This window comes from Hippocampus guttulatus, chromosome 14, assembly GCF_054856545.1.
Source record: "Hippocampus guttulatus isolate MCC_2025c chromosome 14, RoL_Hgut_1.0, whole genome shotgun sequence".
NCBI classification, from domain to species: Eukaryota; Metazoa; Chordata; class Actinopteri; order Syngnathiformes; family Syngnathidae; genus Hippocampus; species Hippocampus guttulatus.
In genome coordinates this window covers 4,212,055-4,234,163 of record NC_141274.1, presented here as the reverse complement: position 1 = coordinate 4,234,163, position 22,109 = coordinate 4,212,055, and the positions used below count along the sequence as shown (strand labels likewise).

Genomic DNA, 22,109 nt, shown 5'->3' with positions numbered 1-22,109 from the left:
ACGCCTTACTATACTATGTCGTTTTTTTCGGGCGAAAAACGCCTTACTATACATGGTCGTTTTTTCGGGCTAAAAACACCTTACTATACATGGTCGTTTTTTCGGGCTAAAAACACCTTACTATACATGGTCGTTTTTTTCGGGCTAAAAACGCCTTACTATACTATGTCGTTTTTTTCGGGCGAAAAACGCCTTACTATACATGGTCGTTTTTTTTGGGCTAAAAACGCCTTACTATCTATGTCGTTATTTTCGGCCTAAAAACACCTTACTATACATGGTCGTTTTTTTTGGGCTAAAAACGCCTTACTATATACGATGTCGTTATTTTCGGGCTAAAAACGCCTTACTATACATGGTAGTTTTTTTCGGGCTAAAAACGCCTTACTATATTATGTCGTTTTTTTCGGGCTAAAAACGCCTTACTATACATGGTGGGTTTTTTTCGGGCTAAAAATGCCTTACTATACATAGTCGTTTTTTTCGAGCTAAAAACGCCTTATATACTATGTCGTTTTTTTCGGGCTAATAAACGTCTTACTATATATTATGTCGTTTTTTTCGGGCTAAAAACGCCTTACTATACATGGTCGTTTTTTTCGAGCTAAAAACGCCTTACTATACTATGTCGTTTTTTTCGGGCGAAAAACGCCTTACTATACATGGTTGTTTTGTTTGGGCTAAAAACGCCTTACTATACGATGTCGTTATTTTCGGGCTAAAAACGCTTTACTATATATACTATGTCGTTTTTTTCGGCCTAAAAATGCCTTACTATACATGGTCATTTTTTTCGAGCTAAAAACGCCTTACTATACTATGTCGTTTTTTTCGGGCGAAAAACGCCTTACTATACATGGTTGTTTTGTTTGGGCTAAAAACGCCTTACTATAAAATGTCGTTATTTTCGGGCTAAAAACGCCTTACTATACATGGTCATTTTTTTCAGGCTAAAAACGCCTTACTATACATATTTTTTCCCCAAGATGGCGCCCGAGTAGGCAGCCGTCAGCAACTGCTCTTCAAGAGCCTTGCTTTTTTGTTCTTTTTTGTTGTTTTTGTTTTTTGTTTTGTCACATGTTGTTTGTTGTTTCATCGTGTGGACCTGATATGGACTGTTTTCAGCGTTTTTTTTGGCCACGACATTCGTCAAAGGAGAAGTATCTGTGCTTGGTGGTTGCGCCTTCTCGGCAGCACGCCTGTACCAGCACAGATTTTGATTGGGAGGAATGTCGGCGCCATTGACTGTCGGTGCTGGACACACCTGGGGCGCTTGTGTTTTTTGCGCCTGTAATGGGCAGCATTTGTCACAACCCCGTTTTGTTCAGTGGAGATGTCGGCGCTGTTGGACTGTCGGCGTTGGTGCGGCTGGATGGATGGCTGCTGAAGTTGAGGATGAGGAGAGAGGAGTGTTGGCGCAGAGCGCCGATGCGTATTTGGAACAGAGAGTCGCCGCTTGGAATTGAGATGGATTTCCATGGGACAGGAGAAGTGAACCAATCTCTTTTTTCGTCAATGGATGCTACAGCTTCTTGTTGACTTTGAAACTTAGCTTGTAGCCGACGTGTGCACATTTTGAGCATGACGTCTCTGATCCACTGGTTAAAGGACACTTTGATTCTCTCCTCTTTCATCTCAAACTGCTTCAAACAACAAAGCGTGTGACGGAAAAGTGGTTAGGACTGCACGACTGTCCGTGTTTTATGTTATGTGTTGTTTATTTATTTTACTTTATGTTAACTGTTTTGTTAAGCGCTTTGTTACAGCTGCCGCTGTTGTGAAGTTAGTTAGTTAGTTAGTTAGTTAGTTCCGCCCGCTCCTATTTGGAACATTGGGCGACGAGCCTCCTCCATTTGTTCCGGTCACTGGCGACCCTTCTTGCTCCATGCCAGCTGACACCCATCTCACTGAGGTCTTCTTTGGCAGTCTGTCTCCACGTCTTCTGTTGTGAAAGCGCTATATAAATCAGCATGTATTGTATTGTATTGTAAAATAAAGTCCCCCGAGGTGAGCAGGGTGCTGCTTGAATGAAACCAACAAAGCTTCGAGTCATGTGGATCATTTTGCTCAGGCTCAATCCCGACAACCCAAAATTTTGATCCTGCCCTTCTGAAAATCTCACCACAGCTCACAATAGGTTGGGCAGAAGCACAGCAGAATGGGGAACCTCAAAATAAGGTTGAGAGTAGGGTTTCAAATTAAAGTTTCAAAGTAGGGTGACTGTGTCAGATTAGGGTTTAATTTGGGTCCAGTTTTCAAACAAAAGCTTTCAAATTGATTGATGGTGTCAAGCTAACAGTTATGATTTACAAGTAGGATAAGTTTCAAACTAGGGTTAGGGTTTGAAATGAGAGGTTCGCATTAGGGTTATTGTTTCAACTGAGGACTTCAATATAGGGTTGGGGATTCAAAACAGGGGTTGAAACTGAGGTTAGCATTTCAAATTAATGTTTTAAACTAGGGTTAGGGTTTCCAATAAAGGCTTCAAACTAGGATCAGGGTTCCAAATTAGGGTTTCAAATATGGAGTAGGGTTTCAAAGTAAGGTTAGAGTTTCAAAGTGGGGTATCAAAGTACAGTGAGACTTTCAAGGTAGGGTTTCACATTAAGGGTTTGAAAATAAGGTTCAGGTTTCAAAGTAAGGTGTTGAAGTAGGGTTTCAAATTAAAGTTAAGGTTTCCAAATCGGGTTAGGGTCTCAAAACCGCGGTCTGCGTTTTTGTCCGCGTTACCAATCAATGAGTAACAAGTGAAGCACTGTGACTGTTTGCTGTCACCTCTAGCGTCTCCTGGTCTTGCCCAGCACTGGGTGGCGCCTGAGAGCCTTGCAGAGGAAAAAAAATAAACAAAAACAAAAAGACACAATCAGACGTTCACATTTCAGACTTGACTCGAATCGCGCGGCAGCTCGGCGGTGACGTACTGGCGGGAGTGTGGGCGTCGCTGGCGCTTTTGAGCGCCGACTTGAGAGGATGGTGAAGGGTGGAGCCGGGCGGGCCGAAGGAGGACGACTCCTCTGTGGAGATCTGTATGCAAGACGCATTAACAAAAGGGAGACACACACGTGCATGCCACGCGCGTGCACAGCAAACAAGAAAACGACATGCCACAGACAAGCCCAAAAGGAGACAGCACAGGTAAGGGCACAGACCACAAGACACACACAAGACAAACGTTGCGTGTTAATGTCAAAACCGGGACGACAGTTCAACAGTTTGCAACAGGCAAAAAACGGTTCAAGAGACGGTGGTGCTTAAGTGGTTCGCTGACAACGCTCGTAACTGGGGCCCGACCTATGTGGGTTTGTTCAGGCCGATGCCGATTCTGATCGATTAAACTGCTGATTAATCCCCGCCCCCCCCCAAAAAAAGTATATATATATGGGAAGCAATTTTTTTTAACTATCAAAAAAAAATCTGTTTTTTTTCCCCCCAGTTTTAGAAGAACGTTTTATTTTTTTATTTCAGTTTCAACTTTCCTTTCCCTTCTGGGGGCGGTTTGAGATCAGGGGCTGATATTGTGTTCCTTTTGTACTTGTATGTGAGTGACGGCCACACCGCTAATTGTGATCTTTTTGCCTGTGATAATCATGATCAGACATTTTTCGTCTGTAGTTTAAATCCAAAGCACTTACCACCACTGTGTGGCACAAACTCCATCTGTGCCTTTACCTCCTGCTACATGCAACTCGCATGCTGCTCCCTAAATCGACTTCCCAACCCGAGCCAAGAGACGGATGAGCTCCTCCCCCCGGACCCGCCCTCACTCTCGAACCCCCGCCCCGGATGCCTCCACACCTCTTGGGTGCTCACCAGGAAGCGAACCCCTTGATGAGCGTTGCTGTGGTGCGGGGACGCGGGGGCGCTGTCGCTAGTCAAGCTGGTGAGGCTGGTCAGGTTGTCGTTGGCGTCGCTGTCCAGGAGCAGCCGGCGCAAGTGAGTCAGGCGGCGCTGGCGACTCAGCTGCAGCGAGAGCAGAGACTGCAGTTGAAGCTTCTCGATGGAGCCCAGGAGGATCATGGAGTCTGGAGGAGGAAGTGGATGGAAATTGGTCAAGGGGATCTCGCTAGGATTTTAATACTTTTGGAATCATCAATACAGTTCATTTTTATTTTGTTTTGAGTTTTGTTCGAATTTTCACACCGACTTTGTTTGTTTTTATTAGTGCCGGTTGTTTTGAAAATGCTATGTTTTAATGTCGCTTTTCTTTCTAGTTTTAGTATTAGCATTAGTATTATAAAAAATATATTTCTTGTCTGCTGAATGCTTTCCTACACCGCAACAACAAGGCACTCTAAAGAAGCCATTCTCGACCGAAGCCATGGGCCACATTCGAGCTGCCACGTCGGACTTCAAATAAAGAAAACAAGTGCCCTTTTATTGATCCATGTTTTAACCGTTGTTGTTTTAAAACAAATCAGCATACATTCAAGGATCTGGATTTGTATATTTAGCTCTCTGCTCAAAACGACACACATTATTTTTATTAAGCACATTTTCTTGTCTTATAACACAATGTTATTTGTATTTTGACCCTTGGGGAATTTGACGAAATCATAACTCTGATATGTTATTAAACTAAAAAAAACTAACAAAAAAAATTGATATATGTCCTTGAAAAGCCGTACCTCGAGATTCCACCAAGGCGAGCGTCTTGAGTTGACCGGTCAAGAGCATCTCCTGCAGCTCTCGATAGGACGAGGTGAGCGTGATGAAGCGCACGTCACGTACCATAATGTCCTCCACACGGATATTATACTTCCTGCAACATGGAGAGTGGAGCAATGAGGTTATAATACCGGGAAATGGAAAAGGCCACGAAGAAATCAAGGGATTTTTATATCCATCCATTTTCTCATCTGCTTGTAAAACGGACCACGTGGACAAACGAGGTTTCTGCCCAACTGCAATGATAAGAGAAATGACTTGAGATAACTTTTATTGGAATGAATTGACCAGGCTGATTGAGTGATCATTCTCTTCTTCCTAATCACTATATTATTGCTTTTTCAAGAGGCATGATGGGATACATTGAGGGCGCAATATAGGGGACAACCATTATTCGCTGTACATCCGAATTGGACAGCAATACAAAATGGCCACCAACCAGCCTCTATATAGTGGATTAAGAGTCTTCCCAACTTGGCCTGAAAACTCACTCGTGATGCCCCATTCCCAACTCGGGAAGGTAGGGCAGCTTCTTGATGCGGATGATGGAGTCGTACAGCGACGGCTGGAGCGCCTGTGCCACGGCGTTGGCCAGGATCACCGCGATCATCACAGGCAGGATGTGCGAGATCTGACCGGTCAGCTCGAAGACGATGACCGCGGTGGACACGGTGTGTGTGACGGCGCCGGAAAGTGCCGCAGCACCTGCGCAAGGTGCGGGGAAAAACAAAGTTGAACTGTAAAATGTCAGCAAAAGAGAATTAAATGTATATTGGAATGCCAAAATGTACACCCCAGCCATGCAATTTAGTCTAACGAAAGTGTTAGCTTCATGCTAACATACAAGATGAACTACTATAGACAGGCTAATGGAAATTAGCATAAAGGTTCAATAAATTGTCAAGAGCTTCTCAAAGTATCCTCACTCTCTCCTTTCTTCTCAAGCGTAGTCTCTCTTGATGGTAATCGGCTTCTTCCTTGACAATCGTGCCATTTTTTTGTGATTCAATGAAAAAAAAGTAATCAAAATACTGCATATGGTACTGTATGTGGAACCTCAGAACCTGATACAGAGTCACAGTTCAACTGTTGTGCTTGTCCTAATGTGATGCTAGATGTGCGTGGCTCACTCGCTTAGCGTGCAGCCAAGAGTCGCCAACTCAAATTCATTCGGGATGGTCCGCTTGAGTTGCATTCAAACGCATTTCTCAGTGTGCGGCGGGATGAACACAAACGTGGGGGATGACACGTTTGTGATTTATTTTTTGGGCAATACGGGACAGACATACAGCCGTGTGACGAGACGATTGCAATTTTATCGACTGACCATTTTCTACCGTGTGATCTGCCCAAGATGTCATGTTGAACCTCAGAGCGATCAATTTTAATCACTCACATCCCATAAGCAGCGATGAAGTGATAAAAATGGCAGCGGATTGTAGATTGATTCCTGAAAATAGGCCATGAAGCCTAATAAACCACAATACAGCAACACTATTAAGCAATAAAAAAAAAAAATAAATCACAAAATTATATCCCATCAACCTGGGATCGAGCCTCGAGGAGAATAACAAAAATCTACCAGGAATCGTCTCCCTTACAAATGCTTATAAAGCCTAAACCCTAAACGTACCCCAAATTCATCTCCTAAAAACATTTTAATATTACCTCTTCCTGAAGAAAGAAATGGCTTTGAGATGATTGAAGATGCTCACCGACTACGGCATAACCGCCGGGAACGATGGGATAGACGCTGCCGTTGGCATGGATACCATCAGGAAACATGGCAGCCATGATCTCTCCGACCAGTCTGCCAAATGCTGCACCTAAACATCACACACGTTCACACCAATTTTTGGGCGGGGATTATATTGTCATGAAAAAGAACTTCGGCAAAAGTGGACTCACCAATGAGGAAAACTGGCATGAAGGCCCCGCATGGAACAGGCATGGTGGTGGCCACGGCGGACATCCAGAACTGACGGTGGACATTCAAGTGGACAGAATGGACTTTTTAATAGCTTGTAGACGGAGAGTTTTTAGACACAACCAGTCGTTTTTGGTTTTGTTTTGTTTTTGTCTGGTGTTGCGAACAAAAATGTCAAGTTTCAAACAAGTTTGTCAAATGTAAAATTGTTACAGTGGTAATTCATTGTAAATATATACCGTTTTTGCTATTCATTTATGTTTTATGGTTGTCCAATGTGCTGCTCATTTTCTTGTTAAAAAAATGTCCGGAAGTGCTGAACTAGTTACCGTATTTTCCGCACTATAAGGCACACCTAAAAGCATTCAATTTTCTCAAAAGTCGAAAGTGCGCCTTATAATACGGTGCACCTTATATATATATATATATATATATATGGATTAATATTCCGATTTCTTGGACGCAGTATTTTAAATGTTCTGTAAAGCGCTTTGTCGCAGCTGCAGCGGTTGTGAAAGCTCCATATAAATAAAGCTGCATTGTACTTATTGTCTTGTCTTCCTTTAGTGTAGCTCCATCTAGTGGATGCATACCACAACCACAGCCACTATTGTAGCTTCTATTCTATGCGGCTTATAATGCGTTGCGCCCTGTATATGAAAACAGTTTTAAAATAGGCCAGTCATTGAAGGTATGCATTATACTCCGAAGCGCCTTATAGTGCGGAAAATACGGTAATCTATTTTGTGGGACTGGTCTTGAGACATTCCCAATACGAGCCCGAGAGCAATTCAACATCAATTTAATTTGACAGCAGAGGGTAGTACAATGCCAAAAGTGCCTAATGGATGGATGTTTAATTCCTATTCCACGAATGCAATATTACCGTGTTTAGACAGGTTGGGGCACATGGAACATATGATTGCAAAGAACATTTTTTGCCTTGAGTTCCCCTGTAAAACACTTAACAGTGAAAGACGGCATAAACCAGTTTGTCTGGAGGACGCACCTTCATGATGATGAAGAGGACGAGCGTGATGAAGACGTTGACCTGGGGGTGCTTCCAGGCATGATGGTGGCTGATGTAGTCAAACTCCTCGGCCACGCCCTGGCGGCACCACGTGCGGTTGTCAAACAGCGCCACCAACGACTCGTGCTGCGTCAGCTGAGCGAGGTCACACACACACACACACACACACACACACACACACACACACACATACACAAACACAACGCAAAGCAAAAAGGGAATTCGTTCATTGTTCGACACAGTAGCCAATAATGACAACATGTGGAAGTAAAAAAAAAAAAAAAAAAAGGAAAAACATTTAGAAAACTGTTTGTTCATTCTGGAGTGTTTAATATTTGAAGGGCAAAAATGTTTTCTGAATGCGTTATATAATTGGTTTATTCATTATAAATTAATTATCAGTAAAAATGTCAATTAATTATTTCTGTATTATTAAAATGAACTGTTTTTCCACATTCTTTGGACATATTTTGTACGAATTTATTTATATTTGATTCAATCAACATTCACTGAAAACAGAAATAAGGGCAAAAAAATTATTAAAATGTTTTTTAAACTGATGAATAAAAATAAAATGATCATTAAAATAAACCAATGTAAAATTTTGCATCCACATTTAACCTCTCGATTGAGTCCCCTTAAAATATTTTTGTTGATTTAAATCCAAATAAAATAAAGCAAGAATAAGATGAGGAACAATTATGACTTATTATTAAAATAAATTTCAATCATTGCAATAAAACCATTTTTTTCATTAATCTGTAAATGAGCTTCAATGATTCATTAAGAAAGGGAATGAATTAATATTTTATCCAAACAAAAATTTTATATATGGTAACATTTTTGAATGAATAATTTAACCTTTATTTTTCCCAATAAGCCACTTCAGTACAGATTCACATTTGCAATGCCAACCTGGCTGCAGACAGAATTATTATCAATTATAATAACATATTAACATATTTGACATCCATAGTTGAACATTTTTTTTTACCTCATTTACCAATGACTTGCCCCATCTGTCCATTTAAAAAAAAGCAAATATGGCCCTTGAGCACAGTTGATGTTTTTAAATAGGAAATTCTTCCAGAAAAGAGAGAAAAAAAAAGAACATTTCATCCTCACCTTACCCGCCATGAACTGCCCGAACCCCGGCGGGAAGGTCAATGTGGACACCAGCAGAGTGACGAGCGCCGGATACGCCAAACGCCTGACAGGAAGAGACGGACTACGAGGTCATTAATGGGTGCGCTCGCCAGCAAGACGGGGCCAGATTTTTATTTTCCAAGCGCAGGTGGTGAGGGAGCAGAACCCTAAAATAGCTTCCGTGTGATGTGCGAGACTCAATGACCCAATTAACACGCCGCCAGGCCAATTTTAAGCACAAGTCCAGGGCCACCGTGTGTAATTTTGAGCCTTCAGTGGGGTATTTCAATCTCAATTGATTTAAATGTGGCTTCTCTTCATGCAACTCCAATGTGGACTTTCAACTTCAGAAAGTAAATGGAAAAAAAATCACCACCCACATAATGGTAAAAGCTGAACATGTTTAAGTGTTACAATTATCAGCCCGGGCATTTTTTTGAGCAGATCTGCGAGGGAGAAAAAATTCATTTTACACATCAGACACTTGCTTGAGATAATCTTTTCGAGACATAAGATAGCCGGAGCTTTTGGTGACTATGATCAGAAGGGTGATAGCATGCTTACATTCGACCCGATTATCGGTATGTGTGCACCTTTTGATGACCACACACATCAGCAAAATTGAACAGATTGAATATTTGCGAAAGGCAACCGAATGCTCTTCAAAGAAAATTCACTCTTAAAACATCCCGCACCTGAGGATAAATTACACCGGATAAGAGTTTTGGAGACATCAGATAATCTGATTACTCATTATCATCTGTCTCTAAACGATTATCCAGTGGTGTGGGGTGTGTTAGGAGTGATTAAAAAAAAAAAAACGCTAGCAAAACTGTCATAGCAGATAATCGTGAATGTTAAACCTGTTCGATATCTACGATCACGGCTCTGTGATTAGGATATGTAAACTACGACTTTTTTTCCTTCTTTGGATTTTCCGACAAAAAGATATGTGATTCTCGGAAACTGGACGTTTTTTCTTACATGTCAAAAATCTGTTTAGATGTTAAAAAATGGTGTGTGTGTGTGTGTGTTAACACCAATATCTAGTTTTCTTCATTGATTATCTTGTTCGAGAAGAATCAGATTCCCTCCCTGATAAAGCTCAGTCATCCCTGGGGTCTCAACGACATCCTTTAGGTGTGCTGCTTTTGCGGCGCCGTAACAATTAGGGGGACTAGTGTGAGGGTGACACCCAATTGTGTGTAAAGGATGAGATACTTACTTCCTCAGCAAGAGCTTGTTAATGGTCTTCTGCTTCCTCATGCACTCCACGATGAGCCGGTTCAGGTAGACAAAGAGGGCGCCGCCGAAACCGCAGGCGAGCCTGTAACGCAGCACCAATGACTCCAGGAACTCCATAAAATCCTTTCACTCGTTTTCGTGTTCATCCTCTGACTTTCTCAGTTTATTATTCATTATTGGTCTACAGGGATTGCGACCAAACTGTGCTGCTACTAGTGGAAAAATTGTGAGTTAGAGATAGACCCGCTTTGAAGGGGAAGTCAAGTTTGAAATTTTCTTGTGGCCTCACTCGTCCAAACGCGGTATCCTGTTCAGTATTGCATTTAAGGAATTTGAATTAGGCAGCAAAATCCGCTCATTTTTATCCAGCTCATGGGGTGGCCATTTTGCCACTTGCTGACGACTGAAAATGTTTCGCAGTTTCTCAGAGCTCGGCCAATCACGGCTGAGCTGTTTTCTGAGTGTGGTTATACACGGCCGCAAAAATCATCAATCAATAAATAAATAAACAAACAAATAAATAAATAATGTGAAAAAGATTCAAAAGCAACAGCCCTAACGCAGCATATCTAAGTACAAACATGTTCATCCAAACCGTATACTTTCACCTCACAAAGGTCTACTAGCTTCACGCTGACATACACTGCAAGACATAATACACTGCTTAAAAATTTGTGATCACGTGCGTAAACAATGAACCACTATAGTATAAAAGTATGAACCACTTTTTCACTGTATTGAAAAAGATAACTGTTTAAAATGGAGGCAAACCAGCAGGGGAAAAAAGTTAATTTCATGCCCGGATCATCAAACACAAATGGAGTCGACTTGCCAGGAATGCAAATGAGGACGCTCAAACGAAGGAGACGTCCTTCGCCAGCCCAAACAGCAAACGTTTCGGGGGTCGGTTGACGTGGGCACGGCTCTGAAGGCAAGCACTCACCCGAGGATAGCGAAGGCCGGCAGCTCTTGGAGGTCGAAGGGGAAGTCCAGTCGGAAACGAGTCTTAAAGAGGGCGGTGATGGTCTCTGTGACAAAACAAATGAGGTTAGTCAACTCAGGAGGCAGACGGATATCCGTCACTTTGTAATATAATTCTGTAGAATGTGTTGAAACAATTGGGCTCGGGATCATGATCAGGGTTCTCGGAGCTTGCTGATGAGCTGATCATTTGAATCAGGTTTGTTGCAGGAGGGAGACATCTAAAACAGGCTGAATAGGCGCCCTCGAGGACCGGAGTTGGTCACCCCTGCTTTACATAGAACCATTCAAAGCACCTCAGCAAGCCTCACTTATGTTAGACTTTCTTCCCGGAGGATAAAGAATATATGTTTGTGAGTATTTATATTGTCCGAGTCGAACATGCGTTGCTCTACCTGACTATTGGACTATTTCAATCATTCGAGGTGATTCTTTCTGCTGGTGTACCTTCCTCCTGGTTCCACACAGCCAGCACTCGGAAGATGAAGGCGCTGAAGGTAGCAGCGAAGAAACCCCTCCAGTAGTTCCTCACGGCAAAAAACGTCGACGTGACTTCGATGCTGAACAACACTCCTTTGGCGGGAGTAGACGCACACACGCACACAAAACAGACACACAACATGAATTAAAACGGGTCGTGGTCAATGCGCATCTTCTTTTAATAATTATTAATAAAGTCAGCGAAGGCGGCACGGTGGTCGACTGGTTAGCGCGTCGGCTTCGCAGTGCAGAGGTTCAGTCAGAATTTTTTTATGGAACTAGTAGTTGGTACCACGAGAAGGATTCCGAAGTATGTTAGTATGTGACACATGGCTTCCACAGTAGTTGAGCGTTGTAGTGTTGCTAGTGCAGCACAATAGTTTACTTGAAAGGTTTAAACCTTTCAGGGACAGCGGTTACTACAGTGGTCAGCCTATCATGTTATCAGGTTACCATTATTGGTGCATGAAAGGGTTAATGGCGCACCCATAGGCCAAATGTGGTACAAGTAATGGAAAAAACATGACATGGAAATTCTACTAGTACGCTGAAGTGTCGTATTCGTGAGGACAAAGACTGTACGAGTACACAAACCGTAAGGTGGCTATCAAGGAAATGGATAAAAATGCTCAGACGGCTTTCCGTATATGTCACCTTACCTCCAATAGGCGCGGCAAAGCAGCATCCCACGCCCACCGCGCACGCAGCCGACAGCATTTCGGTGTTTCTCAATTCGTTCTGTCCCATCGGCATCAGATATGGAACAAAAATAGAAATACATATACAGTGCGGGAGGTCCTCGCTCTATGGCAGAGTTCGACTCCTACCAATGGCGACTTAGCCCAAATCAAATTGTTGTGACGTCTAATCCATAAATTAAAAATTATAAAAAATTAATATTAAAGCAGGAGCAAGATCATAATTGCAGTCTTTGTATTTTTCTTCTTTCTTCTTCTACCCACAATCTTGCTGCTGTAGATTGTAAATTTCCCCATTGTGGGACAAATAAAGGATATCTTATCTTATCATTTGCATGAAAAAGAAATACAAAGGTTCGCCTCATGGCATATTTGGAAATGACCGTCACAAAAGCAATACAAAATATCATTTTGCTTGCAAAAAAAAAAAAAAAATTACCGGTATGTTTATTCCTTAATTTATGCCGATTTTCAGCTGAATCTAGACAACTGCAATCTTCACATTTACTGAATTTTTTTTAAAAACTTGTCTTCCCAAAAAGTTAAAATATGATCATGCTATTCGGCTCGGAATATTTTCAAGAATAACATTTTCAACAACATATTTCAACAACACCCCAACTCCCCCAGCCCGACACATACAGGTTGTGAAAGCAAAATGCTGCACGACAAAGCTGCTGTTATCTCGTCACATTGCATGAGGTTCCGTATGAGACATGTTGAAATCGTGGAAGGATGCGTTTTGCACGGAATGATGGGCGACGCTGACGCGGTGACACACTGCAGACAAATGGAGAAGCATCATTCGGTCATGCCTGAAAATGGCCGTGGCGTATGGAAAGCCTTTGGGGTATTTCATCCATATCCTTGATATCCAGCTTCAGGTCCATGGACAACAATGCTATTCTTATAATTCAGTTGGTTTTAATGAGATGACTTGAACAGGTTTGTTATTTATTATCATTATTATTATAAATGATTTTTTTTTATCAGAAAAGGCTTAATTTTTGTTTGGTTTTTATTAGTTTTAGTGTTAGATTTAGTTTTTTTTATATAAATAGGATTTGTCAAGTGCAAGATAAACATTTTTAAAAAATCACTAACCATTGTGTCCTAAAGTGAATACATACTGTAATACATTTAAAATGAACCCCCGAAAGCTCATGTATGATAGTCACTAACAACGATGAAAACAAAACATTTTCCCTCTCACTATAATTATTTTTAGTTAGTGTTAGAAACATTGGATGTCGTTTCAGTTTGTTTTTATTTTTTTTCTAAAGAATTATTTTTTTCTCATCAAAAGCGTTTTTTTTTTTCATTTTCAATTTAGGTTGAATTATGTCATTAGTTTCGTGAATTATAATAACCTTGCTAGTAAGACAATTCAGACCACTGATCGAAAAACGGTGTCTAAGTGGAAAAGTATCCAGTTGTGGAAAAAAAATTAAAAAATACTAGTAAGAGGCAGCCGCTCCACGAGTACGGAGTCTTGACTGAAGAGTGAGGTGAGGACAAAGAGCATATGAACCCTTTCAGGGACAGCGGTTACTAGAGTGGACAGCTCTTCAAATGTTCTTTTCTCTTATATTCATTCATCTTAACGTCGCAGCTGTGCATCAACCACTACCATTATTTGTTTTCCCATGCCTCAAGACTAATTAAAAAAAATCTGCATGAAAAGCCGCAAAGCAAAGATATGGAGTAAAATCCTCAAAGTACTTTGGATTATTCACGTTGATGGGAGTGGCCACACGTCATACCTTGTTTCCTTCAAAGGGCTCTTCCTTTAGCGGTAATGGCAGCAGAGGCGGAGGAGGGAAAGAGAGACATGTTTGAGTCATGGAAGGTGTGCACAAGTTACCTTTTCCTCTCTTCAACAAGTCGCAAATCAACTCCGGCAAACAGTCTCGCTTGGACTGAATGAACATCTTCCCAGACGGATTATCTTTTAATGGGAGCTCGACCTCCTCGGACGATTTCAGTCTAACTAAAAGCAATGTTCTTGTCTCCTCGGCATCGCCGGCGTCCGTCTCTGACAATGTGTCCTGTTAAGTGGTAGAGAGCTGACATCAAGGATCAGACACATGCATTGTGAATTGTGAAGGAGTAGGATTTTTTTTTTTTAACCGTCATTTGGCACATCCGTTGACTTTTTCTGAAAGGACATAAAAATCTGATACATACAAAACTAACAGCGCTCTATTTTTTTAAAACGTAATTTTATACCTCCAATTCACTTTTACCAACATTCATACTTACTAAGACAGAGTGTAAACACATTGGAAACATATTTTGACCCACCAACAAGCATACAAGGTACATAGAGGTCAACTGCTATCTCAAGATCGCACCAAAGGACTACTTTTGGCCCAAAGAAACTCCTCAATTTCCTTCAAAATGACGCTTTCCCATAGCCTACTGAAAGCTGCATGGCCCACAATTATAAAATGTGAAATGCCATTATTATTGTTATTAGGATTATAAAGTCAATTAATGGACAAGTGCATATTGATTGCTTCATCACTGAATTTGGCTGCAATAAAATATTCATTAGGGTTTGATTTAAAAAAAAAAGTGGATGTTGCATACATAGATGAAGTCCATTCTCACCATGTAGATTCCCCCAAAAAGAGCAGCCATAAATTTGCTGAGGAGGGCGGCGCACAGGCTGGCCACATGGACAAAAGGTCCCTGGCGAGCAGGATGGAGAAGAATGACACGTTAGCGGAACACGAAATGGTTTTAACACCTCCATTGAAAACCTGGTGCTCTAGTCAGCAGTTTATTCCGTAAACAAATACAGTGCAGCTCAGCTTTTGATTCATGGGAGTCATAATATACTGGACATGTCTTTTCAAAAATTAGTTTTAAACACCCCAACATGCTTGATCGTTTTTGCGGGGGTTTTTTGTTTTGTTTTTTAATTCAAAACAAAGATAAGTCGGCTTTCACGGAGGACTACACAAATCAGAGATTTACTGTTGCGAGGCTGCAATTCAGAGGATTTGTTAATCATCAAAAATAATGAGCGATCCACTTGAAAATCGATTAGTTGTCGATTGATCGATTAATCATTGCATCTCGACTTTACAGCTGGCCATTTGGAACAAACGACTCGCTAATGTGTACACGCAGACTTTCTTGAAGTGACAAAAGTTGGTACGGCTCCCGCAGAGTGAGGGACGGGCGGGAATTTTCCAACACTTCTCAGACAGTTGATCCTCCAAGATGTAATTGGTTAATAATGCATAAAAAATAACAGATGCAGTGGGGGCAAACCAGTTGTTGAAAAAACATGACAAGGACCATATTTGGACGTACGAGATTTCTGTCCGACGACGATAACACAAGAAATCACTTAAGATAACTTTTTTTGGGGGAATGAAAGCGATCGGACTGAATTGACCAGCCTTGAAATCTCATAGAAAAATTCAAAAAGCAGAGCACAGTAAAGTTGTCAGAGACAAGAAGAAGCTATTCCGTCCCGACGGGAAGCCGTCAAGCATCAAAGTCGGCAACAGATCCTCTACCTCCTTCCCCAGAGGCATCCCGCTGCCCAGGGCACAGGTGAGCCCGATGACCTTCGCCACGAACGTCTTAAAAGTCAAATACTCCTTGAGGACAACTCCCCTCAGTATGGTCTTCATCTCCGGAATGCCCGAGCCTGAGGAACGACACGATGCCAGGTGTTGCCATGATGGAGTGGAGAGAAAAGAGGAGTTGAAAGAAAGCAATTCAAGCAGAATAAACGAGCAACAAAAAAAGAGACCGGGGGGAGAGGGAAGGGGGGGGGGTGGCGCTGATTGATATTCATATCATCTTCTGGGCGCGCATGTTATCACAGCGATATTCTTTGGATTGCCCGCCGACACGCGTATGAAAAGGGTGTTCGTCTACGTCCTTGGAGGCCTGATGGCGCATTACAGAGGCATTTACGTTGTTCAAACACGCAGCAGCCGCAGCCGATCGGCTGATGCGAAACATATGTCGGCGCGGGTGAAGTCTTTAAAAGGTGCGCCTCACCCACGGCCTGAGGAGCCAGGATCTGGGTGAATCCTGCCGAGAATGTGATGAGCACCACGGGGTAGCTGACCCAGGCGATGTACTGCAGGAGCAGATTACTGTCCAGGCCGCCGTACATCCACTTCTGTGCTGCACACACGTGCGCCACACGCACACGCACACACACACACACACACACACACCGCACATGCATATCAGTGTCAGTGCAGAAGTATTTTGCAGAAGTATTCGAACACCATGGACTTGTACACATTTTGTCATCTTCCAACTTCTTGTGGATGACTTACTTTTTGTTAACTACACTCCCGACTCAGTTTGGGAAGAATTAGCAGGTTTTTAGCTCACTGAAATAAAATCTAACATTAAAGTAGGGCTTTTATTTTTGGACTACACTGATCCCCCACCCCCTACCTCCCAGAAAATGGCAGAAAGTCGATCAAAAGCTCATGCCTGATCAGAACACGTTCAACACCGGCGCAGTGCGGACAGCAGGTCGAAAGCGGCGTACAGTATTTCATTCAAAAATATGTCAACAGCGAGCAAAATCATTTCATCGTCCCACTGCGCTGTGCCGGTCACACGAACAATTGCGGGTTGAGTGGCAGTCTTTAAGTGGCCAGAGACTCAAGTGTATTAAAAGGGGATGAAAGAAACCGCTTCGATTGGCCGTAACTGAGGTCAGCCGCGACCACTCACACAGCAGCGCAGCCCTCCCTCTCGCAGGTCCGAACGGGCCTGTACTGGTCTATGAAATTACCAACATTGGGTCTAATCCGCCTCTGCGCAGAGATATGACACGCTCCGTGCAGAAATTACAGGGAAATAAAAAGGAAGTGTAACGGCATCACGCTCTAGCTCAGGGGTGTCTAACCTCGGCCCTCGAGGGCCCCTACCTCATCTGTTTTAGATGTCTCACTCCTCCATCACATCTGATTAAAATTATCAGCTCATCAGCAAGCTTTGCAGAAGCCTGATGATGATAATAATGATTTGAATCATGTGTGTTGGAGGAGGGAGATGTTTAAAACAAGCTGGATAGGGGCCCTCGAGGACCGGGGGCTGGACGCCCTTGCTCTAGCTCCATGCGTAGTCTGTAAACAAACAGCGCAGCTCAACCTCTAAGATCCCGACAAGGTTTTGGGTCTGCTTTGTGCCTCTTTCTTACCTTCTTGGCAGAACGCAATGGCGTAGTCCATGACCCAGCTGACCAGCGCCATGAGCAGCCCCAGCAGGATGAGGAAGATCCAATCCTCACCCACTCGCGAGATCAAGAACTTCTGACAGCTGGATGCGCATGCTTGAACGTGGACGGAAGGGAAAATAAAGGAATAATATAAATTGTCAGGTCCGCTGTGACCGCTAGTGAGAAAACACAAAAATCAGGACTACAAAAGGACTTTTTCTCTGCCCTCAAGTACAATCTAGAGCCAGTGTTGCATCTGTTACCTTGAAAAAGTCACTCCGTTTTGACTTTAAGAGTAGATTAAGTAAATCACGCATTACTTGATTTTAAAAGTACCTAAATTACGGTTTACAAGTTACTTTAAAGAGGACAGTTACTTCATTAGTTACATTCAATAGATGCCAACCATCCCGCTTAACATAAAATTGACAACCAGTTTTGCCAGCACTTAATAGTAAATACATTTCTCATTCATAATTAAAAAGATTATTTTTTTGTTTGTTTAGTTTTCTTTTTACTTCACAAAAATATTTTTTTAAATTAAAAAACAAAAACAAATCTTTCACTGAAGATAAACTGCAACTGTTTTTTATTTTTTTTAAATACAATGATATTTCTAGACTTCGCTTAACATAAAGTGTTTTTTTAAAGGCAGTTTGTTCATATCGTCATGGCAAATGTAATGATTAAATGTGGGGACCTCACACAGCCACAGAACCTTCTTGGTCTTGAATGTGCTGCATTCCATACATACTTTTAAAAAAACATCTTTCAGTATCGCTATTTCATTAATACTGTATGAAGCATCTCTGTGAGTCAATGGCTCTCTGTGATCACAGCTTGCAACCATTTTGCTCTATTTGATGATTTATTCCGCTTTATTCTGGCATCCGTTTCTAAACTTACATTTTTGTGACAAATAACAGACAAGATCCACGTAGTGGCGTGTATGAGAGAAAATGTGGGGATTTCGCATTTCATTTTGCTCGCTGGTCTCTAATGTAACAAAAAAATGCACAAGGTTGCCAATTTAAAAATTTTTCTGTCTTCAAAATATAACATATTGCTTTGATTTAGGGCCTAGGCAATACGGTTTGGTGGCCAAAATTAGTGTAATGAAAGCCACTATCATCATGATACAAAAATGTTCATACTCTTCTACAAGAGTACAAACGCAGTATCTTAATCTATCTACTGTATTGTCCCCCAAAGTACAACATCCTTTTATTTCCCTCTGGGAATTTATCTGGCGTCCAACTTTTCTCTTGGTGTGGCAATTCCATTCAAATCGGGAGAATAATCATTTGTAGAAGCAAGAAAAAAAAAAACACTGCTTCAAGATCCAAAAGGCAATCAGTGGTGAGGCTTAGTAAATAACCTCATTAAGTGGAATGTTTGTAGAGAGGCTTTTGTACACTCACTGTTAATGAGAAGGCGTTTGCTTTTGCAAAGCCACTCGGGGAAATAATGAAACATGCAAAAAGTCCTTGTCATCTTCATCTCAAATTGACGGAATAGGACCCCCTTGTGGTTTCTTTCTGACTTCCGGGTTGAGTGAACGCTGGCGCGTTTTGGCTGCCGCTGCTCAACCCGTATTGTTTTGTGTTTTTTGTCATTGTAAAGTGTCCTTGGGTGTCTTGAAAGGCGCTTATAAATAAAATGTATTATTATTATTATATTATTATTAGGAGAGGTGTTTTGTGTTAAAAGTGAGGAAACGTCAAAATTCACCTCTGTACATTTTAATCGTAAACTTCTCAGACCGCAGATAGTAGAAGAAGAAGAAGTCAATTGGTGAATATTTTTTAAAATTGACAGACGCAACAAAGCTGGGTCAAGTTTTTTTCATTCTGCCATTACATTACAATACGTAAGTGAGAGCTGGGTCAGCTAAAAGAAGCGTCGCTGGACTCATTTAGTCTCTCTTGTCTGCGGACACGGCCAAAGGCTGGAATCTGCTTCACTTATCCAGAGCACTGGTAAGATGTGCAAGTCCCCTGAGAAGGTGCACATGTGCTACTGACACATTTGCCAGATCCATAATCCAGGAAAAAAAATAAAAAAATGAACGCCCACCGTTATTGGTATTCTCGGGCTAATGCCAGGAGAAAAGTTCACAAAAATATGACACAAAACGATTCGGGACTTGTTCTAAGCTTTGGGCCACAAAAAAAGAAAAGAAAAAAAAAACATCGCCCTTTGCTGCATGCGTAGGCTGCTGTCGTCCAAAAGGCTACAGCTCTGGTTACTCATCATCAAAAACACACAAATGTAGTTCAACCCCCACAGACACACATTACAGCACACACACACACACACACTCGAGAAGGAAGCACTACAACGCCCACTGTGGAATTTACCCAACTCTTGCCTACCCAACAGCTTATTAAAATGCTCATTGGTTATTTTTTGCAAGGAATAAATAATAATGATGACCTCTTCTCAATTGATTCACAAACGTGTTTAGTGGGAAATCTGGGCTTGTTGAGTTGAACACCAAACTATTAATCTGTTCTATGAATTTAAACAAAGGTTAGTTGTACCTTCTGCCATCTAGTGGAAGAGTTTGCAATTTCTCTGCCTGTCACTACGTCACTGGCATATAGAGTTGAACAAAGATAAATGATGTGCAGTAAATTATTAATGATTTTTCCAACGACATAAGTGAACCCGGATGACGTCTGTAGCACACCTGATCAGTGGTAGGGAATGACAAAAAAAAAAAAAGTCTCTCCATCTCCAAGCAAACAAGTGGCCAGAACACAAATCAGCGGTTGGCCATTTTGCGAAGGTTTTAAACGCCCCCAATAAAATTTGAACGAGCCTGACTTTAAAGGTGCTTTCAACTGTGTCACGGTCTATCCATCAGCTTTAATCAGATCACTGGGCACAAGGGCAAATTGACGAATATGTGCGAGGGAAACACATCGTTATTGCCATGATTGGATGGTGCACTTCAAAACGGTGGAGTGGATAGATGAAGAGCTAGATAGACAAGACACACAGACAACAGACAGACAGACAGGTGGCTAGCTAGCGCCAAAGCTAGATAAATTAGCACACCATAGCATAATTGCGCATGATATTTTACATGAATCACATGAAACGATTTTAACTGACTGAGGAATAATCTATTTTAATACTATTATCTATTATGATTTCTAAAATTTCTCTTTTTATGGTTAATTTAATTATATTGAATTTAGCAATTTAATAAAATACACGATTTAAAAAATAATTCCCATTTTCCACTCTATTGTTCATAATGAATTGGACTGTAAATATTCAAGCAATTACGTATTCAAATAAATTGCAATAACACTGATCATTAGCACATTTTATTCAGAGATGGCTTTTTGTCTCCCTAAGTGTATTTTTTTATGCTGATTTCACGTCTTTACTTTTTTTCTATCACTTCAGGATTTGATTGTTTTTAAGATGGACTTAGACAAGTTTGCGCGATATAGATTTTACCATGTGCTGTCATTTTTAGTTATGTCATTTCAATTGACCCAATTTAGGGGAAAAATGACTACAGAAAGTAACTACAGCAAATACAATAAGTCTCCGAATGATGTCAATGGGATACATTGCCTTGGCCTTCTAAAGAACGACAGTGAAAGGAAAGGTCAAAAGAACAAAACAGAAAACCACTCACACTGGCACTTTGCACACGGGTCCCTCTGGTACTCTTGCAGATCTGCGGCACGACTTCGGACGCTCGTGTTCCGCCGCAGACCTCCGCCGTTCCGCACGCCGCCTTCCCGTAGGCGGGCCGCTTCCGCCTTGGCGTAGACACCCAGCTCCTGAGTGTACCGCCCATACATCTGGATGTGTCACAAAGGTTTTACACATATATGAACACAGGGGGAAACACCCGGCCAACATACAGTATGTAATAGTCATTTCCCCTGAATATTTATTTACTCCCGCCCATATCGCGACCAATTGAATTAATAATCCAAAAAGTTTATAATTTTTTTTAAAAATGAGTGTGATTCTACATGCTTTCCAACACCAAAGTATTTGCAATCGTACGAATTGAACAGGTATAACATTTTCAATATTTAACCCTGAAATTTTTTTTTTAACACACCCCACGTTGCAGGATACTCACTCAATATCATATAAAAAAGACATTTGGCAGTCCGCCATTTGCTAACTTTGACCAAAGGGGGAATTGGGGTCAAAATAAGTAGGCCCGATTATCAGAATGCTTACTTACCTAAATGCTAGAGGCAGCCAGAATTTTTCATCAGTGCTACCGGGAGGCCACGTTGGACCACACACTTCTGCTAAAATGCCATTTTAAATATGGACAAAATGCTTTCTCTTCATTTTTCAATGCTGGTATAAAAGATCAACTATCCCAAACCAACAATAAAGGGTTTGAAGCAAACAACAAAATAACCACATCCTGTATTTTTATTTCTTTTTTTAAGTGCAAAGGGTTCTCTTGCATAAAAATGACCATTCGACGACGACACAAAACTACTGAAAAAGCACTCGGAACACACCCCGTACTTCAGGATAATCACCGAGGACAATCTTGGACTGACTAATAAGAACATGTAAAATTAGATACACGTATATATTTTTTAAAAAGGTTCATATTTATGATGTCATCAATGCATGACTGGCAAAAGCTTTTAAAGGAAGGACACCAACAACAACAACAACAAAAAAAGGAGATGACAAATAGTCACTGCACTCAAACACAAATTCCCC

The 22,109-nt window shown here is 41.5% G+C and overlaps 1 protein-coding gene across 4 annotated transcripts in view; it reads right to left on the bottom strand.

The window, feature by feature from the left end:
* Positions 1-22,109, bottom strand: part of clcn2a (chloride channel, voltage-sensitive 2a) — a 49,120-nt gene that overhangs the window by 5,036 nt on the left and 21,975 nt on the right. Inside the window, exons 2-20 of one of the 4 annotated variants that reach the window (XM_086128973.1) lie at positions 21,040-21,208; positions 17,364-17,495; positions 16,199-16,327; positions 15,706-15,839; positions 14,786-14,866; positions 13,936-13,959; positions 12,134-12,212; positions 11,442-11,567; positions 10,957-11,041; positions 9,994-10,095; positions 8,748-8,850; positions 7,602-7,757; positions 6,574-6,643; positions 6,381-6,491; positions 5,157-5,370; positions 4,626-4,759; positions 3,796-4,022; positions 2,922-3,024; positions 2,776-2,822 (exon numbers count right to left, since the gene is read on the bottom strand). In XM_086128973.1, the coding sequence (XP_085985099.1) occupies positions 2,776-2,822; positions 2,922-3,024; positions 3,796-4,022; positions 4,626-4,759; positions 5,157-5,370; positions 6,381-6,491; positions 6,574-6,643; positions 7,602-7,757; positions 8,748-8,850; positions 9,994-10,095; positions 10,957-11,041; positions 11,442-11,567; positions 12,134-12,212; positions 13,936-13,959; positions 14,786-14,866; positions 15,706-15,839; positions 16,199-16,327; positions 17,364-17,495; positions 21,040-21,208 (2,226 nt within the window). Of the gene's footprint in view, positions 1-2,775; positions 2,823-2,921; positions 3,025-3,795; positions 4,023-4,625; positions 4,760-5,156; positions 5,371-6,380; positions 6,492-6,573; positions 6,644-7,601; positions 7,758-8,747; positions 8,851-9,993; positions 10,096-10,956; positions 11,042-11,441; positions 11,568-12,133; positions 12,213-13,935; positions 13,960-14,785; positions 14,867-15,705; positions 15,840-16,198; positions 16,328-17,363; positions 20,549-21,039; positions 21,209-22,109 lie in introns of those variants that run through there. The other 3 variants (XM_086128974.1, XM_086128975.1, XM_086128976.1) reach the window with 3 other exon arrangements.